General features: G+C 42.0%; 1 protein-coding gene across 1 annotated transcript in view; it reads left to right on the top strand.

Moving 5' to 3' along the window:
- Positions 1–20061, top strand: part of NUAK1 (NUAK family kinase 1) — a 49226-nt gene that overhangs the window by 9388 nt on the left and 19777 nt on the right. The window contains exon 2 of the mRNA XM_069859700.1: positions 14758–14878. Within this exon, the coding sequence (XP_069715801.1) occupies positions 14758–14878 (121 nt within the window). The remainder of the gene's footprint in view (positions 1–14757; positions 14879–20061) is intronic.

Below are 20061 nucleotides of genomic sequence, written 5' to 3'. Positions count from 1 at the left end.
TGTTCCTGTGAAAAAATCCTGTGCCAAGCTCAGAGACTAAATTTAGCCATTCATGGGTAGATCGGAAAGAGCTGAGTCCTGCTGTTGATGGAGAACTCAAAGCCTCCGTATCATGTTTCTAATGCAAAAAAAGGATTTAATCTTTGCTACAATTTCTAATCTCCATGAAACCCATGATGGTGAATGATATGTTCCTTTACTTGAGGTGCAAGTGTTATTTTAAAACTGAGTCTGAATGGTTTTTTTGATCACAAAAGGTAACAATGAGGATTGCGTAAAAATACCTGTTTAAGCCATGTAGTAACTAAATAAATGTCCTTTTTTGTTAAATGGTATTTTGTTGTTGATGCAAAAAGATTAACTCTTTTGCACACAAGTTTGACGGGGGAAGATGACGAAGCATTTGTTAAAAACACGGTTCCTGAGGCAAGTGTTTGGAGCTGTCATTTATTTGCGTATTTTTTCCATCACGCTCTGCACAAATCAAATCTCGTAACTTCCCCAGTAGAGTTTGGCTGGGGAGGGAGAAGTGTAGGCGAACCAGGTCATCAGGTGTCCAGAGATGCCTGGAGGTGCCTGATGTAGTGCGGTATTCGGCAGTGCTTTCAGCAGGGCTGTTGTAGTTTTGGCATGGGGGGAAAAAAACCTTTGGGAGGAGAAGAGGGAAGAGCTCAGCCTCCCCAGCTGGTGCACGCTCTAATGCCACACAGCCTGGAGCATGAGATAGCTGTGCTTCGCTGCAAGGTGAAAACACCTGTAAAATTACTTGCTGGAGGCAATACTGGCTTAGCTGACAGGTGTAGGGATATAACTGAGAGGCATCCACCTTGTCTTCTTGGGAAGACACATTTTTAACCAGGCCATGAGGCATGACATCCTTCATGCTCCTTTCCTTGTACATTTATTCTCTTTGGGGTGCTGAAATTAGGTGAAATAACGAGAATTGTCTGTAGGTTTAATCTCCAACTCTGGTAGAAGCCTGTTGTCTCAGCTGCGCTTCAGCCACACTTGGAGTGTTTCCCAACGCTTCATTTTCTAAGTCTGGTGGAGCCATGGGTAGAGCCTGAGGTCAACCACTGCCCCAGTGGTGCGCTGAGCTGAGCCCTTCCTTGTATGGGTGTAACCACCTCAGGAAGGTTGCTCATAAAGTGAAGATCCTCTTTCATGGCTATAGTCATATTTTGAAGGGATGGTGCCAGTTTTACCAAAGCTGTTGTGTCTTGGAGCCTGGTCACCACTGTGTACCACTGTTGATCACCTATTGGTACCACTTGGTCGCTGTTGTGTCCTCACTGTCTGGGAGAAACAAGGGTCTTCAGCTAGACTGTGCAGTGCATTTATATCCAGGCCAGGGACTAGCCATCTTTTCAACAACAGGGTTTTCTACTCTATACACCTTGAAAGTTTTCTATTCACCTGTCTGTTTTGATGGAACAAATGTATTCTCCCAGTTCATCCTGTCTGGAGTTTCATGATGATGTGGTGTAACGGGACCCGTGAAGTGCCTTATTGTGGGTTGCACATTGCTTGCAAGGAATTCACTGGGGAGAAGGATTTCATGCTGTACTTTAACCTCCTTACAGCATTTTTCAGATGAAAGGAAATCTCTGCATCCGTGGATGTAACTGGTTATCATTGCTGGATGTCATTACTCACTTACTCCAAGTATAAAACAAAAAATTGCATCCCCTGTGCTGTCCATGGGTAAAATGTTGCTCTCAGTAACATTAACGCTGTTGTAAACTGAGGAGTAGAGTTTGGCCCTTTGTGTCAATGGAAATATTTGTTTAACACAGGCAAGGACTAAACAATACACTTGAAAGCCATTTGTGTTATTGTCTGTAGAGCAGAGCTTGTATTTTATGAACTGGCTGATCATACGGACAGCATAGACAACGTAAAGCATTCTCATTTACTTTTTCTTTCTTTTTTTCTTTATGCAGATGGGACTTGTAGAGTAGAGTTGCAGTCAAATGTCTGCTCCGGGATATTTTAGTTGAACTGTGAGTCCATTAAACAAATGTAATGGCTTTTTGGAAAGAAACACTGCGTGTTTTATACCAAAGGTTTTACATAGAGAACATCTGGGTAGTTCTGGGTGTTTGTATGTAGAGCACATCAGACAGCAACCGTAGTGAGCTCAGCTGGGAGGTTGCCTGGGATGTAGTTGTAGGATATGACAGTTCAGTTGTTATGGAGAATAATTCCTATGAAGTATTGCCATAACTGAATGTTTGGCACAAACTGCTATATCTTTGCTTTACTGTACACCCAAGTCATTCTTCTTATCTGCCCAGCAATACTCTAAACGATGTTTAAACAACCCAGTGAATGTTGGCACCTCTGAGCTGCGCCAAGCACATTAAAGCAAACTTGAGAAAATCATTTCTGTTAGGGGGAAAGGAAGCTTACTCTGTTTTCAGCAAAGCGCTATTGATTCCTGCCGTGGACAACGCGGTGCAACTGAGTGATGAATGCAATATGTGCAAACGATTTGTGGGAGTGGGTTGGAAGTTATCAATGTTACAGTGGTGTTGCTTGTTGTTGCTTTGAGGAATGTGAAAATGCAAACCCGATGGAACGCATGCAATTAGCCTGCAATCAGAATTTTTTTGGGCTACTGGAAGAACCTTAACCCGGTTAAATTAATAAACCCTCTTTTACTTCACAGCACCAGAGGTAATATATTGTCAGGAAATGTAGAAATGTTTCTTATTTGGGAGTTGGTTGTTAAATTATTTCTGCAGGTTAACTGAGGAATGCATGGTTCAAATGAGATTAAAGTTGTAATTTCCAGAGTAGTAATGCAGCTTCCCCTCTCAGGATTAAGTAAAAAGTTAAACAAAGTGGGTTAGGCAGTCTCTTGCTGCAGTCCCTTGCGGGCAGCAATTCACATTGTGCAGCACTGCTTTAATAGTCCTGCTCGATCTGACATGATTTGTGGTATTTGCTGGGATGAATTTCTGGACAGAGTAGTGTGAGAGGGAATTGCTCTTCGCTCTGACTGAAGTGGTATGTCCAAGTCTGTGCGAAGGTCGCTGGCAGGGTGAAGTGGGAAGCCTGCACGGCTGCTGTTGCACTACCTAACGTCTTAGCTTTTGGCAAGGGGATCCCAGACATTGGAGCGCTAATTCTCCCTTGTTCAACTGCCCCAGCCAAAATACATGACAAAAAACAGTGTTGGTGCATACCAGAGAAAGGGGCAACAGTCCTGGAGATCCTAGGGTGTGGAGGAGTTCTTTGCCAGAGGCTTTCCATCTTTGCTCTTTCTCCCCTCCAAACTTAACCCTCCCTATAACTACTTATAACAAGTGCCTGCAGTTGCAAACTCCTGTTCTAGCAGGGAAAGCTAGAATTATGTGTTTAAGGCTGCAAAATTGCTTGATCACCAGCCACTTAATTGTAGGAAAGAGTAATTCATTCTTCACCCTCTCACTTCTATTCCAAGCCTAACTGACCGTGGGGAGCAAGAGTGTTTCTGTTCCTACATTACTCTCTCCACTGAGCCGTTAGGGTGGCCTTGGTAATTTACTTTCAGTAAACAGAAGGGAGCAACAGGAGGTTCCTCTACCTTCAGGGGTATAAATATTTCTCAGAAATCAGAGACGGATGGGGAAGAAATGTTAGCAAACTCCTTTCCTCCCTCTGTAGCAATTTCACCGCATTGTCATAAATTCTAGGATGGTCCCTTCCAAAAAAGGACCATTGAATAGGTGATATCCAGGCAGAACAATGCAATACTGAAGCAGTGCTTTTACAAAAACAAATTTAATATTGCGAAGTGTTCTGCAAGTCCTGGAGCCAAATAACCTGAGTGAGGCTTTGATACACGACTGCCAATCTTTTTGTTTTCCGAGAGTTTTTCCAGATAGGATATGGGTTTATGGTTCACTAGATTCCCACCATGAAGTGACATTTATATTTTGATCCACCTTGGATCAATTTAGAAAACTATACTATATCTAGGTGCTTCTGATAGTTCTGTGTCATTAACCCTTCAAACTGTGCTGTGTACACACATCTATGTACCTTCCATGATATAATCTCTGTCCCACCATCCTTGCACAATGAATCCCAGCTCATCAGCGTTAATGCAAAAGCCTAAGTGCTATAAACTAAACATTAATATCTTTCCAGACTTCAAAATTCAACTGGATGAATTACGAGTTTGAGGTGGTCAAGCAGTGTGGTATTGAGTTTTAACAAGCATTGTAGTGCCTGAAGATACAGATGCTTCTTTGTCAGAAGAAAAACTCTTCCCAAGTTTTCATTGTACTGTTCCAATTCTCATGGTGAAATAGCATGTCTTTTTATTATTTTTTTTTTCCTGAAGGAATGCAGAACCAGGAAAGCAAAATTAAAAGATCCATTCAATACCAGGTTACTTCGCATTTGTGGCAGAAGAGGCATTGTGAAGATATGCAAAGCTCTCAGCCATTCTCATTCTTAGGCTTCTCTAAACTCACAGAAACTTTAGCGAAAAAGTGACAATAAGATGAGTTATATTTATTTAGCTGTAGCTTCCTCAAGCAGAACATACCAATGAATAAAAATGGTCTGTCAGGTGGCTTCTTGGAAGAAACTAGTTCTAAGAAAGAGTTCAAACAGTGTCCACCCCCTTCCTTGTTTAATGTGAATTACAGCCTTGCACTAATATAGCACCTTTCACCTAAACATGTGCCAAATCACTTTAGAGACTCTGGTAACTGCTGAGGTTACCATTATTTAGCAATTATTTAGCAGCACGTTGCAATAATTTGCAGCAGTTGCTTAGAGGGTGTGAATAACTCCAGTTCCAATATAAATTATTAGGAGGTATTATAGGAAACTGTCAGTTTCAAACTGGAACTAGATCCAGGCATCAGGACTTTATACCTCTCTTCTTAGGAAAGTCAGAAAGGGCTTTTTGTAACAAAGTAGTCAGGATCTTTGTTTTGCATTTCATCCTCAAACCAGTGCCTTAAACAGTGTGCACTCTGGCTTTGGAGGATTACTTCAGTGTGGTTCACTGCTTATTCACAATGAAAAAACAACATTGAATTAAAGTCCTTCTCTGCTGCCCCAGGTTAGCATTTTGCATTACATCAGCAGCTGTGGTAGCTCTGAGATCAAGTCTCAAAATTGATGTGAAATCTATCTTCCAGTTTTTGGAAGGGGAATCTGTAATACCCATGTAACACTGAGAACAGTAAACTTGGGGCTTGTGAATTCCTTCACTCCTCTTTAACCTGACTTGCCAGTAATTTGATTAGTGCTAAACAGTCTACACACAGACTTGCAGAAGTTAAAAAGTCTGACTGACACAGGATTTGCTTCCAGTGACTTTTCCTCTTTTGTGTATGTGCTGGATGGAGCTGTGCTGTGTTTGGAAGCTGATCAATAATGATTGCACCATTCTAGCCTTATTTAAACTATGATATAAACAGACATGATCGAAATGGATGCTACCAGTTTTTTTCCTACTTAAAAGTTAAGTCAGCTTTTTCTTCCTGCGTTTCTCCCTCCTCCTTTATTTTTCCTTTTTGGTTCCAACAGAATTGTAACCTGGAAGAAAAGCAGTTAGACTTTGTGAAATCCCAATTCAGTGTAGCATTTGGCTTTAGCAAATGTGGAAGCCAAAAATAAACATCTGCTTGGCAACTTCACCAGAAGTTAACTGTAAATGCAGTTTTCATCTTTTCAGTGAATGTGGCATTCAGTGCTGGTTAACATCTATTAAGGAGGTACGATCCATAGTTGAGGTTGTAAAGCAGGGTTTTTTTAAAAAAAAATTTCTTTTAATTACAGTTATGAACCTCCATTGCCTTGGGGAAATCTCCTACCCCAGTTTCTTTCCAGATATCGTTTCTTATGTGCCAAAACATGAACTTCCCTTGAAAACTTGAAGGTAGTTGGATGGGATATTTGTGAGTTAATATACTTTGGAAAAGAGGGTCTTCCATCGATCTGTGCATGACAGTCCTAAAACTTCAACTTGGCCATTTTTTTCCTCTTTTCTTTAGTCCTCCAGAACTCAATTGTATATGCGTGTTTTTGCAGGCTGAGTTATGAGTATTTTGAAGTATTAGATATTGCTTCTTTGGATATTCAGAAAAATACGGAGCTACATTTAGAAGTGAATTAGGAAAAATGTAAGCAGTCCCACTCTTTTCTCCAGGAAAGTGAAGTCTGCGTGTGACATGGACTTTCCCAGGATGCCAGCCTTGGGCTCCAGTCCTGGAAGATGTCTTTAATAACCTCATCTGGTCAGATTCCTGCTTTTCAGCAAATCCTTTGCAACCTCTGTTGCTACCAGGGCAAACTCGTTTCACTGTGGATCAGGGAAGATTGAAGTGGATGCAGATTTGTGGTAGCGTGCTTGTGGGAGCAATAAGATGGGGCAACTTGAGGCATGAATCCATTATTGCTAGGGATGGTGATTACTTGTAGGATCTCCTGAAATTGAACAGTCCTATGACTCGGGACTTCAGTAATGCTGTATGAAAAACTTTTGTGAATGGAGAAGGTTTTTTGGTAGATTTCTGACGTATGTCAGTGGACTGTCCATTCCTGATTTCGGCAGCCCTCCCTGCTTTTCCCTGTTTCCAAGATTCACTGCCTCGCTATGAAAAAAATCAGTAACCAGATTGCCAGATTGTATTTTTAAATTGTCTTGGAAATTGGATCTATTTTAAAACCCATGAATGTGGGGGTTTTATTTGTTGTTTTTTTGGGTTTTTTTTTTATTCCTAGTGGTAAGTCAGTCCTGAAATGACTAATACAGAGCTGTAAGATCTGTCTGGTAGTAAGGGAGACTTGAGGCCAGGATTCTCAGCATTAAATGAAGAAAGGTCTGCCAGGTTAATTTGTCAGAGGATGCATGGTGTATGCTAGGCTTCACATACACAGCTGAGGATAGCAGGTACCAAATAACAAAGGGCTGTAAATATTCTAATAAGGCAGTAGTTACTCAGGAAATGTGCTCACAAATCCTGTTAATAGGCACTGTATGAGGGTGAGGAGAGAAGTTGAGGAAGGGTGTTGTACGTGTTCCTTCTGGCACCCACTTCGTCTGTCTGCAGTGTAAATGTGTTTATCTGATGCCTTATACTGCTCACCAAAACTTGGTTCCACAGGCAGTAAAGGGGTAACTATAAAGAAGATACAACCCCCTTGCCTAGCGTTTGTGATTAGTTAATCCCTCTTCACTTGAAGAATCATCATTTATGATAAAACAGTGACTATGTCCAGCAGAACCAGGAAAGGAAAACTGAACCCTGGTTCTCGAAGAAGCACTGGCGCATTGTGTCTCAGCTTATGCAAAGAGAACTTTTATGTAACACATGTCACATGGACTTGGGACTTTTAGTGCCTTGGTGTAAAAGTGAGTTTCTTTCCAGGCAGTGAGTGATAGAGCAGCAGTAAATCAGTTTTGGTGTTTAGAAATATTATCTCTTTTATGTGATACATTGGGAAGAAGAGAACGAAGCAGATAGGCACAGGTGTTTGCAGCTCTAAAAAATACCCTTGCCTCTTAAAAGCAAATGAACTTGAAAGGTGCATTGTGGCACGTGCATCCTCACCCTTTGTGTGCAGCTGCTGGCTCACAACAACAACAACAGTGTTTTGTCTTTGGTAACTTCCATAATATGAACAAATGTGGAGTGGAACAGAGTAATGAGCACAAGCCCTAACATTTAAATCAGCAGAGTCTCACTGGGTGCAGATGGCACTGGTTACCGCTTTGAGTAACTCCCCTGATTACTGCATAGTCTGACAACATATCAAACAATAGAGCTGAGCTGTTGATAAATAATTAATAAGAATTTTGTTGCATGCTTGCCTTCCAGCAGTATCACCATGGAGATGATCTGGCTTTTAGGATTTGAAAAGTAACAATCTCGGAAACAATGGCATTGTGTCAACCTTACTCTTTCTCTGGAAGAGAGAGAGGTCTTGGAGATGTGTTAGCAAAATGCACAATGCCAGGCACTAATTTTGCTTGATCTCACAGTGGCCCTTTGTCCAATTTTTCAGTGAGTGCTTGAAATGTTTTCTGTGACTGTACGGAAGCTTGTTCTTAGAATTGCGCGTCCTACTCTTTATTACTGCTTTTAGCCTGGGATTAAAGTCTCGGGATACCTTTTTTTTTCCACCCAGCAAATGGACACAGCAAAGATACACTCATCTGGGAAGAGGCTTAGAAGGAGAAGTTGGCATGACAATACCTTTGCAGAACACTTTGGATGCTTGACTTCTGTCTAGGGATATCTGTTCATGGCTTTTTCTTCCCACCTGGAAGGTCCAGAGGCCAGATAGACAATTATTCAGCCCATCCCCTGCCTTTCCTTTCTATCCTTTGTGCCATCTGTGGAAGTGCCATTTCAATGCAACTGCATTATCAGCATTCCCCTCCTTATCATTTGATTGCAGCAACCTCAGGGACCACCCAGTTTGATAGTTTTGTTTCTCTTCCTCATATGTTGGTTATGTCTGGGCCAGGAGCCATAGGCAAAGACTCCCCTGGAAAAAAAAGCATAATATGGTGCCAGTCTTTATTCTTTCTTGCTCAGCTCCATGGAGCTGGAGAAAGAACAATGTGCCTTTTCTTTCCCCACTCCCAAACATCCTCTGCTCTCCTTTTCTCTTCCCCCACGGTTGATCAACCTATTCTTTGCCTCCCCCCGCCCTGTTGGCACTTGGTACATTGCACTTCCCACCTCCAGCTCTCAAAGAAAGGAAGCAGAGCTGTGAAACCAGCTGGGCTCACCCACTTCCCATTGCTGGGTGGGGATGGCCTCAGTTCACAGTTTTCGGAAAGGAGAGGTTTATGTGTATTTAACCTTCCCCTCCCTCTTCACCCAAAGGAAAACGTTTTTAATAATTTTCTTTAAGTTACATTTCTGACATAGCTCTTGGTGGCAGCAAGCTGGTTTCCCTTCCTTGGAGCACTGTACTCTCTATACCGATGTCATTTTCCTGACTGTCCACAATAGTATTATTGCAGGAGCCCATTGGAATTTGCTCAAGCATGAGTGGTATGCACAAGTGCTGGAACCCAGCTTAAAAGTCACAGCCCCCACAGTGGAAAAAAAGCAGTTTGTCCATATCTCACCACAGTCCTAAAAATAGCCTTCATAGATAATGAAGAGTGGAAGATTGTTTTCAATGGGACTGAATGTACTGTACACAGAAATTGCTGGGGAAGGTTCAGTGGTTTGTTGTTCAGGTGGTCAGACTTGCTTACAACACTAGCTGACTTAAAAATCTGACTTTTGGCACTGTGGCTAGTTCTGCCTTTGTTTGTGTTTCACGTGTCTCATCTGGAAATGAGGCAAACGTAGGTTCATTAGATTAAAACACATGCATGAACTAACTTCCTGAAATTGAGAGAAACAGCCTTACACTTTGATGAACATATAGCTTTGTTGCTCATCCCATAAAAGATGGTGCCACCAGTGACTCAGCAAACACGGATTTGATATGGAAATAGGCACCTATTGTCTGACATGCCCTTTTCCAGATGTTTAAACTTTAAGATACTTTTCTGTATGTGATGGTCTTGATCTGCGTCTGTAAAAAAAAAATTCCACCCATTTTATTCAACCCAGCAGTCGAGAATCTCATAAAGAAGAGATTTCTCTTACAGATAGGACTGAATGTACAGAAACCTTTGCAACTGTCATCTTTTTGAAGTATTTATAGTTCAACTAACATTACTTGTACCAAAAAAAGCAAAGAAGCATTAAATGTGTTGGAAAATACTAATAATCTCCTTACACCAGTTCAGAGAGTGAGTATAAATCCTCTTTCCAGCAAACGGAGACAGGTAATTTATTGCAGGCTTGAAGAGAGCAGCTCATTTCTCTGTGCTTCCTGCCCAGCAAACTCTGCAAGCTGACTCACAGAGGGATGGGAAGCCAAAAGCAATGCTCCCTCTTTCCTATCTGCTTCTGAAAGGCAGAGCAACGGTGGAGCAGAGGCTGTGCTCATGCAGAGCTGTGTGGAAATGCCTGGTCATATTAGAGATTTACAACCCCCTGCTTTCTCTCCCCTGTGCCATACGATTTTGTAGAAGGTATTCTCTGTACCTGCTTCTGAGCAGAGGCTGGTACCAGAACTGGCATCTCTGGTGCTCCTTTCTGCCTGTCAAACCCCATGTGTGGGACCGTGTTGCCATCAGAGCTGCAGGAAAGATAACAAGGATGTTACTGGTGAACACAGCCAGTATTGTTCCCCAGAGGGACCATCACATGGCCTGGTTTTGAGCTGTGACCTTGGTGCTTATGCATATGTTTAACTTTGCATGTGGAGCTAGCCCACAAAAGTCAATGGTCTGCTCACATGTGTAAAGTGAGACATGTGCTAAAGTGTTTTGCCAGATTGAATACTGTGTCTACAGGGGCTTTGGGTGAACTTGAACCTGGTTTGTTGGGGTGAGAGGCTTTGGATTTCATTATTAAGAATCTGATATGCTACTCTGTCTGAGTGCAAGGTCTTGGAATTACCTGAAATTCTCATTAGAACAAGAAGCTAGGAAAAATAGAAATTCCTTTACTAGTAAAGTTACTAAAAATACTATAATTAAATTATCTAAGTCTTAAAACCAGTAAAATATATTGAGAGAGTGTAGTAGAGGTGTAAGTACAGTGTTTTGAGAGTACCGAAGGGACTAACAGCACATTCTCTGCAGATCTTGTGCTGGAGTATTTGGAGTAGTTAATGTAGCTGATGTAAAAAAGCATGTTGGGTTTGCCCTACTCTTGATTCATAGGCTGTGACCCTTAATAAATTTTGATGTTGCACACAGTGGAGCTGTTGCTTTCAGAGAAAGCAAGGAAAGTAAGCAGGCAAGCAAGAAAGAAAAAGACCTAAAGAATGAACAAACAAGTTCTTTCATAAGGTTTTTCTAAATTAAGATTATTTCTTACTAGGTTTAAGTTGTTCATGTTCATCATGTACTGTATCTGGCAGCAGTCCTATAAGTGGGGTTTTGAGAAATGGAGCCAGCTCTGTCTGATGTTAAAAGCATAAGCACACTTTGAAAATGTATTTTCTGGACTGTATTTCTGAGTAAAACAGATTTCATGAAAGAAATTCTGTTGCAGATAGGATATCTGGAAGAGAGACTTGTTTTACAGCCTGAGACCAGAACATACAGCTAAAGATCTTACTTTGCTTGGAGAGGTGAAAACAATTAAATACAAAATAAATACCTAAAATGGGATTACAAATCATAACATTTCCATGAAATACTGAAAAAAACCCCAAACACCTGGCCCTCTTTCTTGTTTGTGTTGTGGTTTTGGTATCAGTAGACTTAAGCCCAAGTACCCTTGCTGACATGATCTGAGAAGATTAATGCAGGTGAAAGGCTGGCAGAAATCCTTTTCTTAGAGGGGAGGAGCTGGAGCAAACGCTGTCCTGCTTCTCCACTAATCCTCCTTCAGGATGCTGCCTCTGACAGTGCCAGTCTGCTGACAGTGATCGCTCGCTGTTTGGCCTTTCAGACCATATCACCAGCAAGTCTGTGCGCTCTTGATAGCCTTTGAGATGTGGAGCCTGTCCACCTGGGGATTGTGCAGGCCACCAGGGAGATGGCGTGGGGTATAAAGTATTTATTAAGATACCTTTGAACCTTTCCCTTCCCTGAGTCTCTTTTTGAAGGGGAAAATAGCAATGGGACATGGGGGAATGGTTTGAGAAATCATCCTTCAATAATCAGGTTGCTTGTTGAGCAAGGTACCCCTGTGGTATGTTGCATCGTTTGGGAGGGAGAAGCGGGCAGCTATTTTTGAGATGCTACTGTCTTTGTTTCCTTTACGAGTCACCTCGGCTTTCCTTTTCGATTTCCTCATCTCCTAAAAGGGGATGAATAGTGCTGTTTCACCACTTCCCTCCCCAGGTTTAATTAATAAACGGCTGCGCTCTGCTTTGAGCATGCTCCTGTGCTGCACAAATAGGCAGTGATAGTATTTCGCTGGTACGTGTGGGTGTCTGAAGCCTTGCTCTAATATGGAGTGTTCGTACTGGCAACGTGCTGTGCCCTGGCTAAGGGACGTTGCCTCTCCCACAGCGCTCTTGCTGTTTGTCAGGATTGCAGGGTATGGTCTGAGCGTGGGCAGGTGGATGCTTAGCAGGATCCATTGGCACTGCTGGCGTTGAGATAGATCACACCTGCTGAGTGTCTTTGCCTATTTCTAAATGCTGGTCACTGTGATCTGAAGTAGCTGAGGGAGGGAAGAGAAAGTCTTGAATATTAAAAGCTGGGAGATACTTTTGGCATGTGTTCTTTCCTTATGTTGGGATGAGATCTTGCAGCCTGAATGTCACTGACAAAATCCCAAGTACATTGGCTGGGCTGCTGTATTCTACCCCTGCAACTAGGAAGGGCTGTTTTCAGGAGAGGTGAAGTACCATCTTCAAAGTACCATCCTTCAAAAAAAGGAATAGCCTTTTTAAATGAAGGCTTCTAGGTGCCTTAACGACATTGCAGCATGAGCTGCAAGCCTGTAAGCTCTCTGGTCTTGTTAAAAAATGTGTTCCCAGGCAACACATCTGTTTGCATTTGAAGATTAATCCAAACATGTATTTACAGAGTGCCACCGTGCTTTTCAATCACATTTGCATTTTTATATCTAAAAATATATATGTTTTCACTTGTGCAGTTATTCCAAGGAGGCATTTGAAGTAATTAGGTGTAGACAAACGAAAGTCCTGTCTGTGAAGCACAGAGTCAAGTTAGGAGGAGATTGGTGTGCCCCCTGGGGTGCTGTTTACCAGGCATGAATGGTGAAAGATTTGCTCCCTGTTGTATATTTGACAATTAAAGCCTTCTTAAATTCTCCTTTAGAGCCAAGTACAAGGCTGTCGTTTAATAAAAAATGTTTTCTTACCCATGTCTATATTTATTTGTGGCAGGAATCCACATGATACTTCAAGAGCCGCCCACACACTTCTTGTATACAGGGTGTATTTGCATTTGCAGGCTATCCAGTGCAAACATGGGAAGGGGAGAAAATTCAACCTCATCTTCAGTGTTAGTTGCTTTCTTCATCTCCAGAATTACTTGATGTTGATCATTCATTCAATTAAAGTCTGTTGTGTTACCTTTTCTAGAAATATATGCTACGTGGATAAGATCATAGTTACGTTGTTGCTTTTAAAATCTCTATACCAAATAGTTCGGGTCAAGAGCAAGAAAATAATTGTATGGTTTTTGACATGCAAATCGGTTTGTCCCTTGGGTTCTAGCTTTTGCTCTGCTGTCCCAAAGTGGGGTAAGATTTGAGCATGAGCTTAATTCTAAGCATGTGCTGAAATCTGTCAGAATTTGAGGGGATGGGACATGTACTTAATGCTTTTTCGAACAATGTTGCTTTTCAGAGTTGAAGACTTTGTAGGAAACCTGATCCTTTAAACTAGCTCCTGTTTATGTATATTTCAATTTTATAATGTTGTAAGTTTTTCCCTTCTTTCTTCAATATCCTTGATGCTACATCATATAATGAAAACAATACTAGTCATGCCACTTGCAATTACTGAAGTAGGCAGTGAAATTATATTTTTCTGAAGGAGCTAGGGCAATCATATAAACCAGAGATTTACAAATGTTTTCCCAGGAGAGAGGTCTGCAGTAGCTGGCTGCATAGAATGACGAAAGTGTTGTTTACCCATAAAAGGGTGGTCATCTCAGCAGGTCAGTGATGTTTTTCAAAGACTTATTGTTGATTTTAAAGTAGCTGGTAATTTATTCCTTGAACTCTGGCTTACAAAAATAAAGCAGGGTAAATATTGAGTATAATAAAGGCCATGCTGCCATTCAGTGTGCACAATGTCCACGCCTTCCCTCTCCCACCAGCTTCTCTCCATTGTTGGCTTCTGCATTTCTTGCAGGGCATGAGCTGACCTCTGTGATTTTTCATGTCGTTCAGATAAGCTCTTTTTTTCACAGGCAACACACATACACACACACTCACAAGGGCTGTTATAATTTGCAAGTTCAGCTATCACTTCCTCTGTTCCCACCCTGCCTTTTGGAAAGATACCCAGTCACACGATGTGCTTGAAAAAAGGGTTGCTGATTGAGGAAGGATGCAGGAAGGATATGGTTTTACAGTGATTGTATAAGTGCTGCGTAGGACCTGAAAGCCTTGGGTTTACATGAGGACGAGTTTAGATGTGGATTTCGAAGATCTGTTTCTTCTGAGTTTTTAAATAAGTCATAATTCCTGAGCAAAGTGCCTACATTAGAGAATCATGGAGCAACCTGTATTAATGTGATCCTCTATGTATTAACATGGACAAATATGAATTTGTAATAGGCCCTGTGGATTCCCTACCTCTGGTCCATCAGAGATCTCAGCCTTATTTCAGAGAGATGGTCTCCAAAGCTGGTGTTTGAAATTGTCAGGTGCAATCATGTCTAAGCATATATACTTCCCACCAAAATCTTTTGGGAGTTTTGCCATTTGCCTGAGATGGAAAATACTTAGGCTAACACAGAGATCTTTCTAAAAGATGCTGTGTTCCCTGTCAGTGAAGTCCTCACTCCTGAAGACCCTAAAACTTCATGTAACCCCTTGCTGTGGTAAGAGTGTATTTATTGCTATAAAATGAAGGAGCTGGGGCATGGAGGTTTGTATTTTAAAGCTTTTCTTTGGTCATTCCACATTCTACCAACATCTGACATCTGTATTTATTTTGTTGAACTCTTCTTAATGTATTCTATGCATCTGTTCAGTTCCAAGAATAATGCTTGGTTTCCTGAATTTATAGGTTGCAATAAAATCCATTCGTAAGGACAAAATTAAGGATGAACAGGATATGGTTCACATCAGACGGGAGATTGAGATCATGTCATCCCTCAGCCACCCTCATATCATCACCATATATGAAGGTTAGTGAATGTGAATATCTTCCCTGACTGCTTTGTTACGTTCTTGCAGACGTGATATTCATGTTTCTTGAGATCATGCACCAAGCAACCCCCTATCCCTAGCAGAAAACATCCCTTACCAAAGAAACTATTTTGAGTAGTACCTTCCTTCTGAACCACTAGTGTTTCACAGATGCGTAACCCTTTGCCTGGGGCAGCTTGTTCATGTGTGACTTGAGCCCTCTGTCCATGGCAGGTGGGAAGTCGTTGCATATATCACCTCATCTCCTTGCTCCCATTGGACAATTCGATTTAATTTCACACACACTCATGCGCCAGCCTCGTAACTACTTATGTCTCTAGTGCCTAAACCAGTCCTTGTGTGCTTTATTTTCCCTGGACTGCATGAGACCAGTCTTTTCTGCTCTAGGGCATTGGTCCTCCTTTACCTAGAAGTTAGTCCTGCTGGTTCTGTCATCGCTGCTTTTTTCCTCTGAATCTGAGCATCCTCTTCCTATCCACCTCTGCACACTTTCCTGTCAGTCTGGCTTGTTCCTGTTTTCTCATCTTGAATTCCCCCTCTAACTCCTTTCTTCTTGGGACACAGCTGGGAAGCCTGCTAATTCCTGTCTCCAGGAGCTGGTCCTACAGCAAGGAGCAGGAAGCCAGGGACATTCCTCTCTGATTTGTCTGTTTGTTTGTTTATATATTTATAGAGTGTCATTCTGTAGTAAAATCCCCTCCTCCTTCCTTCCTTCCTCAAGTAACATCACAGCTCTTGCTGGAATGTTTGGGCTGGGTACGTGCTAAAATTCACCATCTGAAAGATCTGCTGCTGCAAGGAGGGCGGCTGCATGGCAGACCTGAGGTGTGATTTTCAGAGGTTCAGGGGGACCTGGGTCAGGCGGCCTTGTCCCCAGGGATCACCTCTTTCCCTTTGTGCAGAACAGGCAGCCCAAATGTAGCTCTTTGTATTTACATACCAGCAAGGTAAACGCACAAGGTGATGATGTGTATATGGCAGCTCCGCTCTGAGAGTTGATACAACTGATTAAAACGAGCTGGCTTGGAGTACTGTTACAGTATCACATATTGAGTTATTCAAAAGCATGTTCTTGTACTTGAAAAGAGATGAATATCTGTCTTTTTATTGAATAAACTCATAACAGGATCTGGGAACAGAAAAGGGGAGGGATGCTGTGTCAGCATGTGGGTTGCAAATGGAACAAAAGTTACTTCACGGGAACTCAGAAAGAAAAGAGGTTGTGTGCTGCAGTCCTTTGACTAATTGCCCTTCTTATCCTTACTTTAAATAGTTTTTACTGAGTTAAAACATTTGTAAAAGTTACAAAGATTACAGCATTTTTAAGAAGCAGACAATAAAGTCCTGTGGGAGTAAAACTTTCCTTCTGGCCCCAGGGAGGGAGGAGCAGTGCTTCAGCAGAGCCAGTCAAGCTCTACAATTGAGGGTTCATGCTGTCTGCAGGAGAGCAAGTGCCTATAGCAGGTGATGTTGTGGTCCTCTTGTGGTCCATGAGCCAGCAGCAATGCTTTGCGTCAACAAATCTGGAGGCATTTTTTTCTCACATTTCTGGGAAGTTTTCCATTCTTTTACTGAATTGTATCCTTTTCATTTTCTAGAAAGCAAAGCAGCCTTTCATGACTTATGTTCAGTTCCTGGCCTGAAGGGATGGGCAGTGGAAATCAACTTCTTGGTTGGACTGTATTCCGTTGGAAAGAGTTACATAGAACAGAGCTATGGCAGCTATACAGCTCATCCAGCCTTTCCAAGCAGTTAGTGTTAGTTATTTTGCCTTTAGCCGCCAATGCTGTAATTTAGAAATTGTAGCACTGAGAAGATGTGTGGTTGCACAGCTGAATTCAGAGGAGCAGTTACATACTGCGTGGAGATAAAGGTGTGAGCTCAGGGATCCTTAAGTGTGTGCTTTGTTTTAAGCTGAAGAGTATTTGTAGTGAAGTTAAGGGACTATATCTAGGACTGAAGTATTTGTATCCTTTTGAAGTTGAATTTTAAACATATGGCTATTCTTCTTGAGTTATGCACAAAGAGTGATGTAATATTGCTATCCTTTGACATAAAACGTTGAACTCATCCAGTCCTCAGGGATGGGCTTAATCTCACCAAATTTAAGCCATCCAAAATTTAGGCAGTTTGTGTGCACTAGAAGTCTCATTTACCTCTCTAGTTAGGAGAGATCAGGATCTACACAGGGTGGTTTGTTCTCTCCTGGGGGAGATTTTTCAGATAGGTGGGATAAATGACATGCTGGAGGCTCCTGTTGGCTATAGATGGAGTCTAACTGACTGGCTTGGATCAGATGCCTAACTTCTAAACTGAAGCCACCCCACAGGTATTTTTCTCCTCTCTCACTGATTTTTACTCCGGGTTTTCAGGCTGCCACTGCACGTCTGACAGCACTTTCTGTAGGTGCCAGGTTGCACAGATCTACCTAGGATGGACAGTGCTGTATCTCCCTCCAATATCTTTGAAAGCTCTTTCTATTGCATTTTCAAACATATGTTTTCCTTAAGTAGGATCCTTGTTTAGGTATCCTTTTGACCTGCCTGCTTAAAAGCAATTAACCTCTGAATTTGTCAACTTGATATAAACACAAGCTTATCTTATTTTTTGATACTGAGCAAATTCAGATGTGTGCAAACAAAGCTTTGCAGTTTAGAGATATATTTTTTGTAACCTAATCAAAAGGCACGTACCTTGCCCATTAGTAAGAGGGCAGACCTGCAGTTGCGACGCCAAAGAAATTCCATCCTCTCAGCAGGGCTCTAATTGGCAATCTGTTGAGCAGGGCTGTGAGGGACATGCTCTTTCAAGTGAGTTTAAACTCCTTGAAAGGGTCTGGATAAATGAAGCTGGCTTTGCTAGCAGTGTTCCGATTTCAGCACATAAATTTTAATTTATAGAATAATGCCTCTGTCCATTCATCTCTTGCCTCCTCCCCGCCCCCCGCCCTTCCCTTGCCCTATTTCTTTTTTGCCTTGAAAACTCCAGAATTTGATAATAAAGCCTTTGAGAGCTAACATATTTTTCCAAGAGTAGCCTGAGTGCAAAATCTATCTCATCTGGCAATACTTTATAAAAGTTAAACCAGGGGAAAAGCATCAAGCTTGATTCTGCATACATTTCAACATGTGTCGGACCAAGCATGACAGTGAAGTTACATTTGGTACGTTTAGGAGTGAGCCCTTGAGTCTTTGTATCATGAAGTGCAGTGCCTATGTGAGTGTTTCTGTGCTGGAAAAGTTGTCCTTGGTCAGCATAACCACGCAGAAGAGTTCACTCATTTGCAAAACGCGCTTAAAACTGAACAGATTATTAGCAAACACGTTTGTGGAAATAGTTTAACAAAGGTATTCTAAGAAGAAAGACTATTAAGATCTCAGTTTGGTGCCTGTGGAACATGATGGCATTAATGTTAGCAAGTAACTGAAGGAAAGCATGTGCTGTAGTGCTTTGCTGGATTGGGGCCAGGATGCTTAGAACAGTGCTGGACCCTTCACAGCAACAAGGCACAAAAAATGGATTTCCCATTTAAGAGGCACTTCTTACATTTTTTTTTTTTAGGTTGCATTTTTGTACTCTTAAGAAAAAGCACAGATTCTCCATCATGTATCTACCAGTCCACAATGACTTGAGCAGGGTTGCATGCTTTGGTTAGTCAGGGAACTGATTCAGCTCTTCTGTACTTTCAAGTCCCAAAGGCAATGGAGGAAGATCTGACAGTGTGTACTGGTCCTGGCGTAGTGTTTCACGATACTGACCTGATTTAACAGTACGTGTTCAGTCTCACGCTTTGTGCCAGACTTCATGCAACAAAAAACAAATGCACGCTTGGTGTTTCAGATGCACATAGGCCTGTCTCCAGTGCGGGACTCCGTGAATTGTGTCAGTCAAGTCACTGTGTCATCAGTGAAAGCAGTTGCCTTGCCAAACCTCTGCCTGGGTGGCAGCTGGCAAGGTGTGTGGCTGCGAGCCATTGCTGACGAACTGTGTCCTCCCAGGAGCACCCGCTCAGGCAAGCGCTCGTGCCATCGGCTGTGGTGTGCACCCCTGGGTGGGGCAGGCAGCTGGGGACCAAGGTGGCAGCTTACACCCTTGACAGGTTTGTGCGTGTGCAAAGCAGTTGCATGTCTTGGGCTGACAGTGATCATAGAATCACAGAATCACCAGGTTGGAAGAGACCCACTGGATCATCGAGTCCAACCATTCCTATCAATCACTAAACCATGCCCCTCAGCGCCTCGTCCTCCCGTGCCTTAAACACCTCCAGGGAAGGTGACTCAACCACCTCCCTGGGCAGCCTGTTCCAGTGATGGGGAGGCAGTCCCAGCCTCTGTCCCAGCCTCCGCTATGTCCTGGTTTTCAGATGTAACCAAAACAAACTTTAGTGTGTAATGACTTCACCCTTCGGTGTGCAAAACACCTGAAAAAGTCAAAACATCACGTGGATAACTGGGCTCTAAACAAGAATGATGAAAATTGGAAAGCTGGAATGATTTTTTTTTTTTTCTCTGTGATTCAGCCAAGACAAAGTACTTCAGCAGCGACACTATGTAGCCACATTTCTAATTGGTTTCCTCTAATTATGTAGGCGTTTGACCTTCAGGTACTTTATTCCTATTGTACTCAGTTGATAACGTCCAAGAACATAAAGTAATTTTTCAAGTGTCTGGCAATAGTAATGAAACAAGTGTAAACATAACTTAACACTTTAGTTACCATACCCTACCTTTATTAATTTCCTGTCATTCAGGGTGATCACCTAAACAAAGCTTTGTTGGACAGGACATGAACTCAAACTTGTGAGATTACTGGCTGGTCCAATTCAGATGTCAGATTGATTGCAAGCAACAGTGTCATTTGTTTCCATCTTTTCATTTACATCCTCCTCCCACTGCAATGTAAATGTTTTGCCTGTCTGAAGTTCCTCAGTAGTTTGTAATCATAATTTTAAAAAAGGGGGAATTAGCTCTTGTATACTTTGCTGAAACAAAAGACTATTAATGTAACATGTTATTTTTGCTGAATTAGCAATTCATTTTAACTTCATTTTTAAAGACTAGACCATCAAAATCTGCATGACCTCAGTCTCATTCTCTGAGAAACAACATCAGCAGGGATAAAGATCCTCGTTCTCATTTAATCTCCTCACTGGGGAGTAAAT

This window comes from Phaenicophaeus curvirostris, chromosome 1 (assembly GCF_032191515.1).
Source record: "Phaenicophaeus curvirostris isolate KB17595 chromosome 1, BPBGC_Pcur_1.0, whole genome shotgun sequence".
NCBI lineage: Eukaryota > Metazoa > Chordata > Aves > Cuculiformes > Cuculidae > Phaenicophaeus > Phaenicophaeus curvirostris.
The sequence above is the reverse complement of the archived record's forward strand: the minus strand, read 5'-3'. Positions and strand labels throughout refer to the sequence as shown.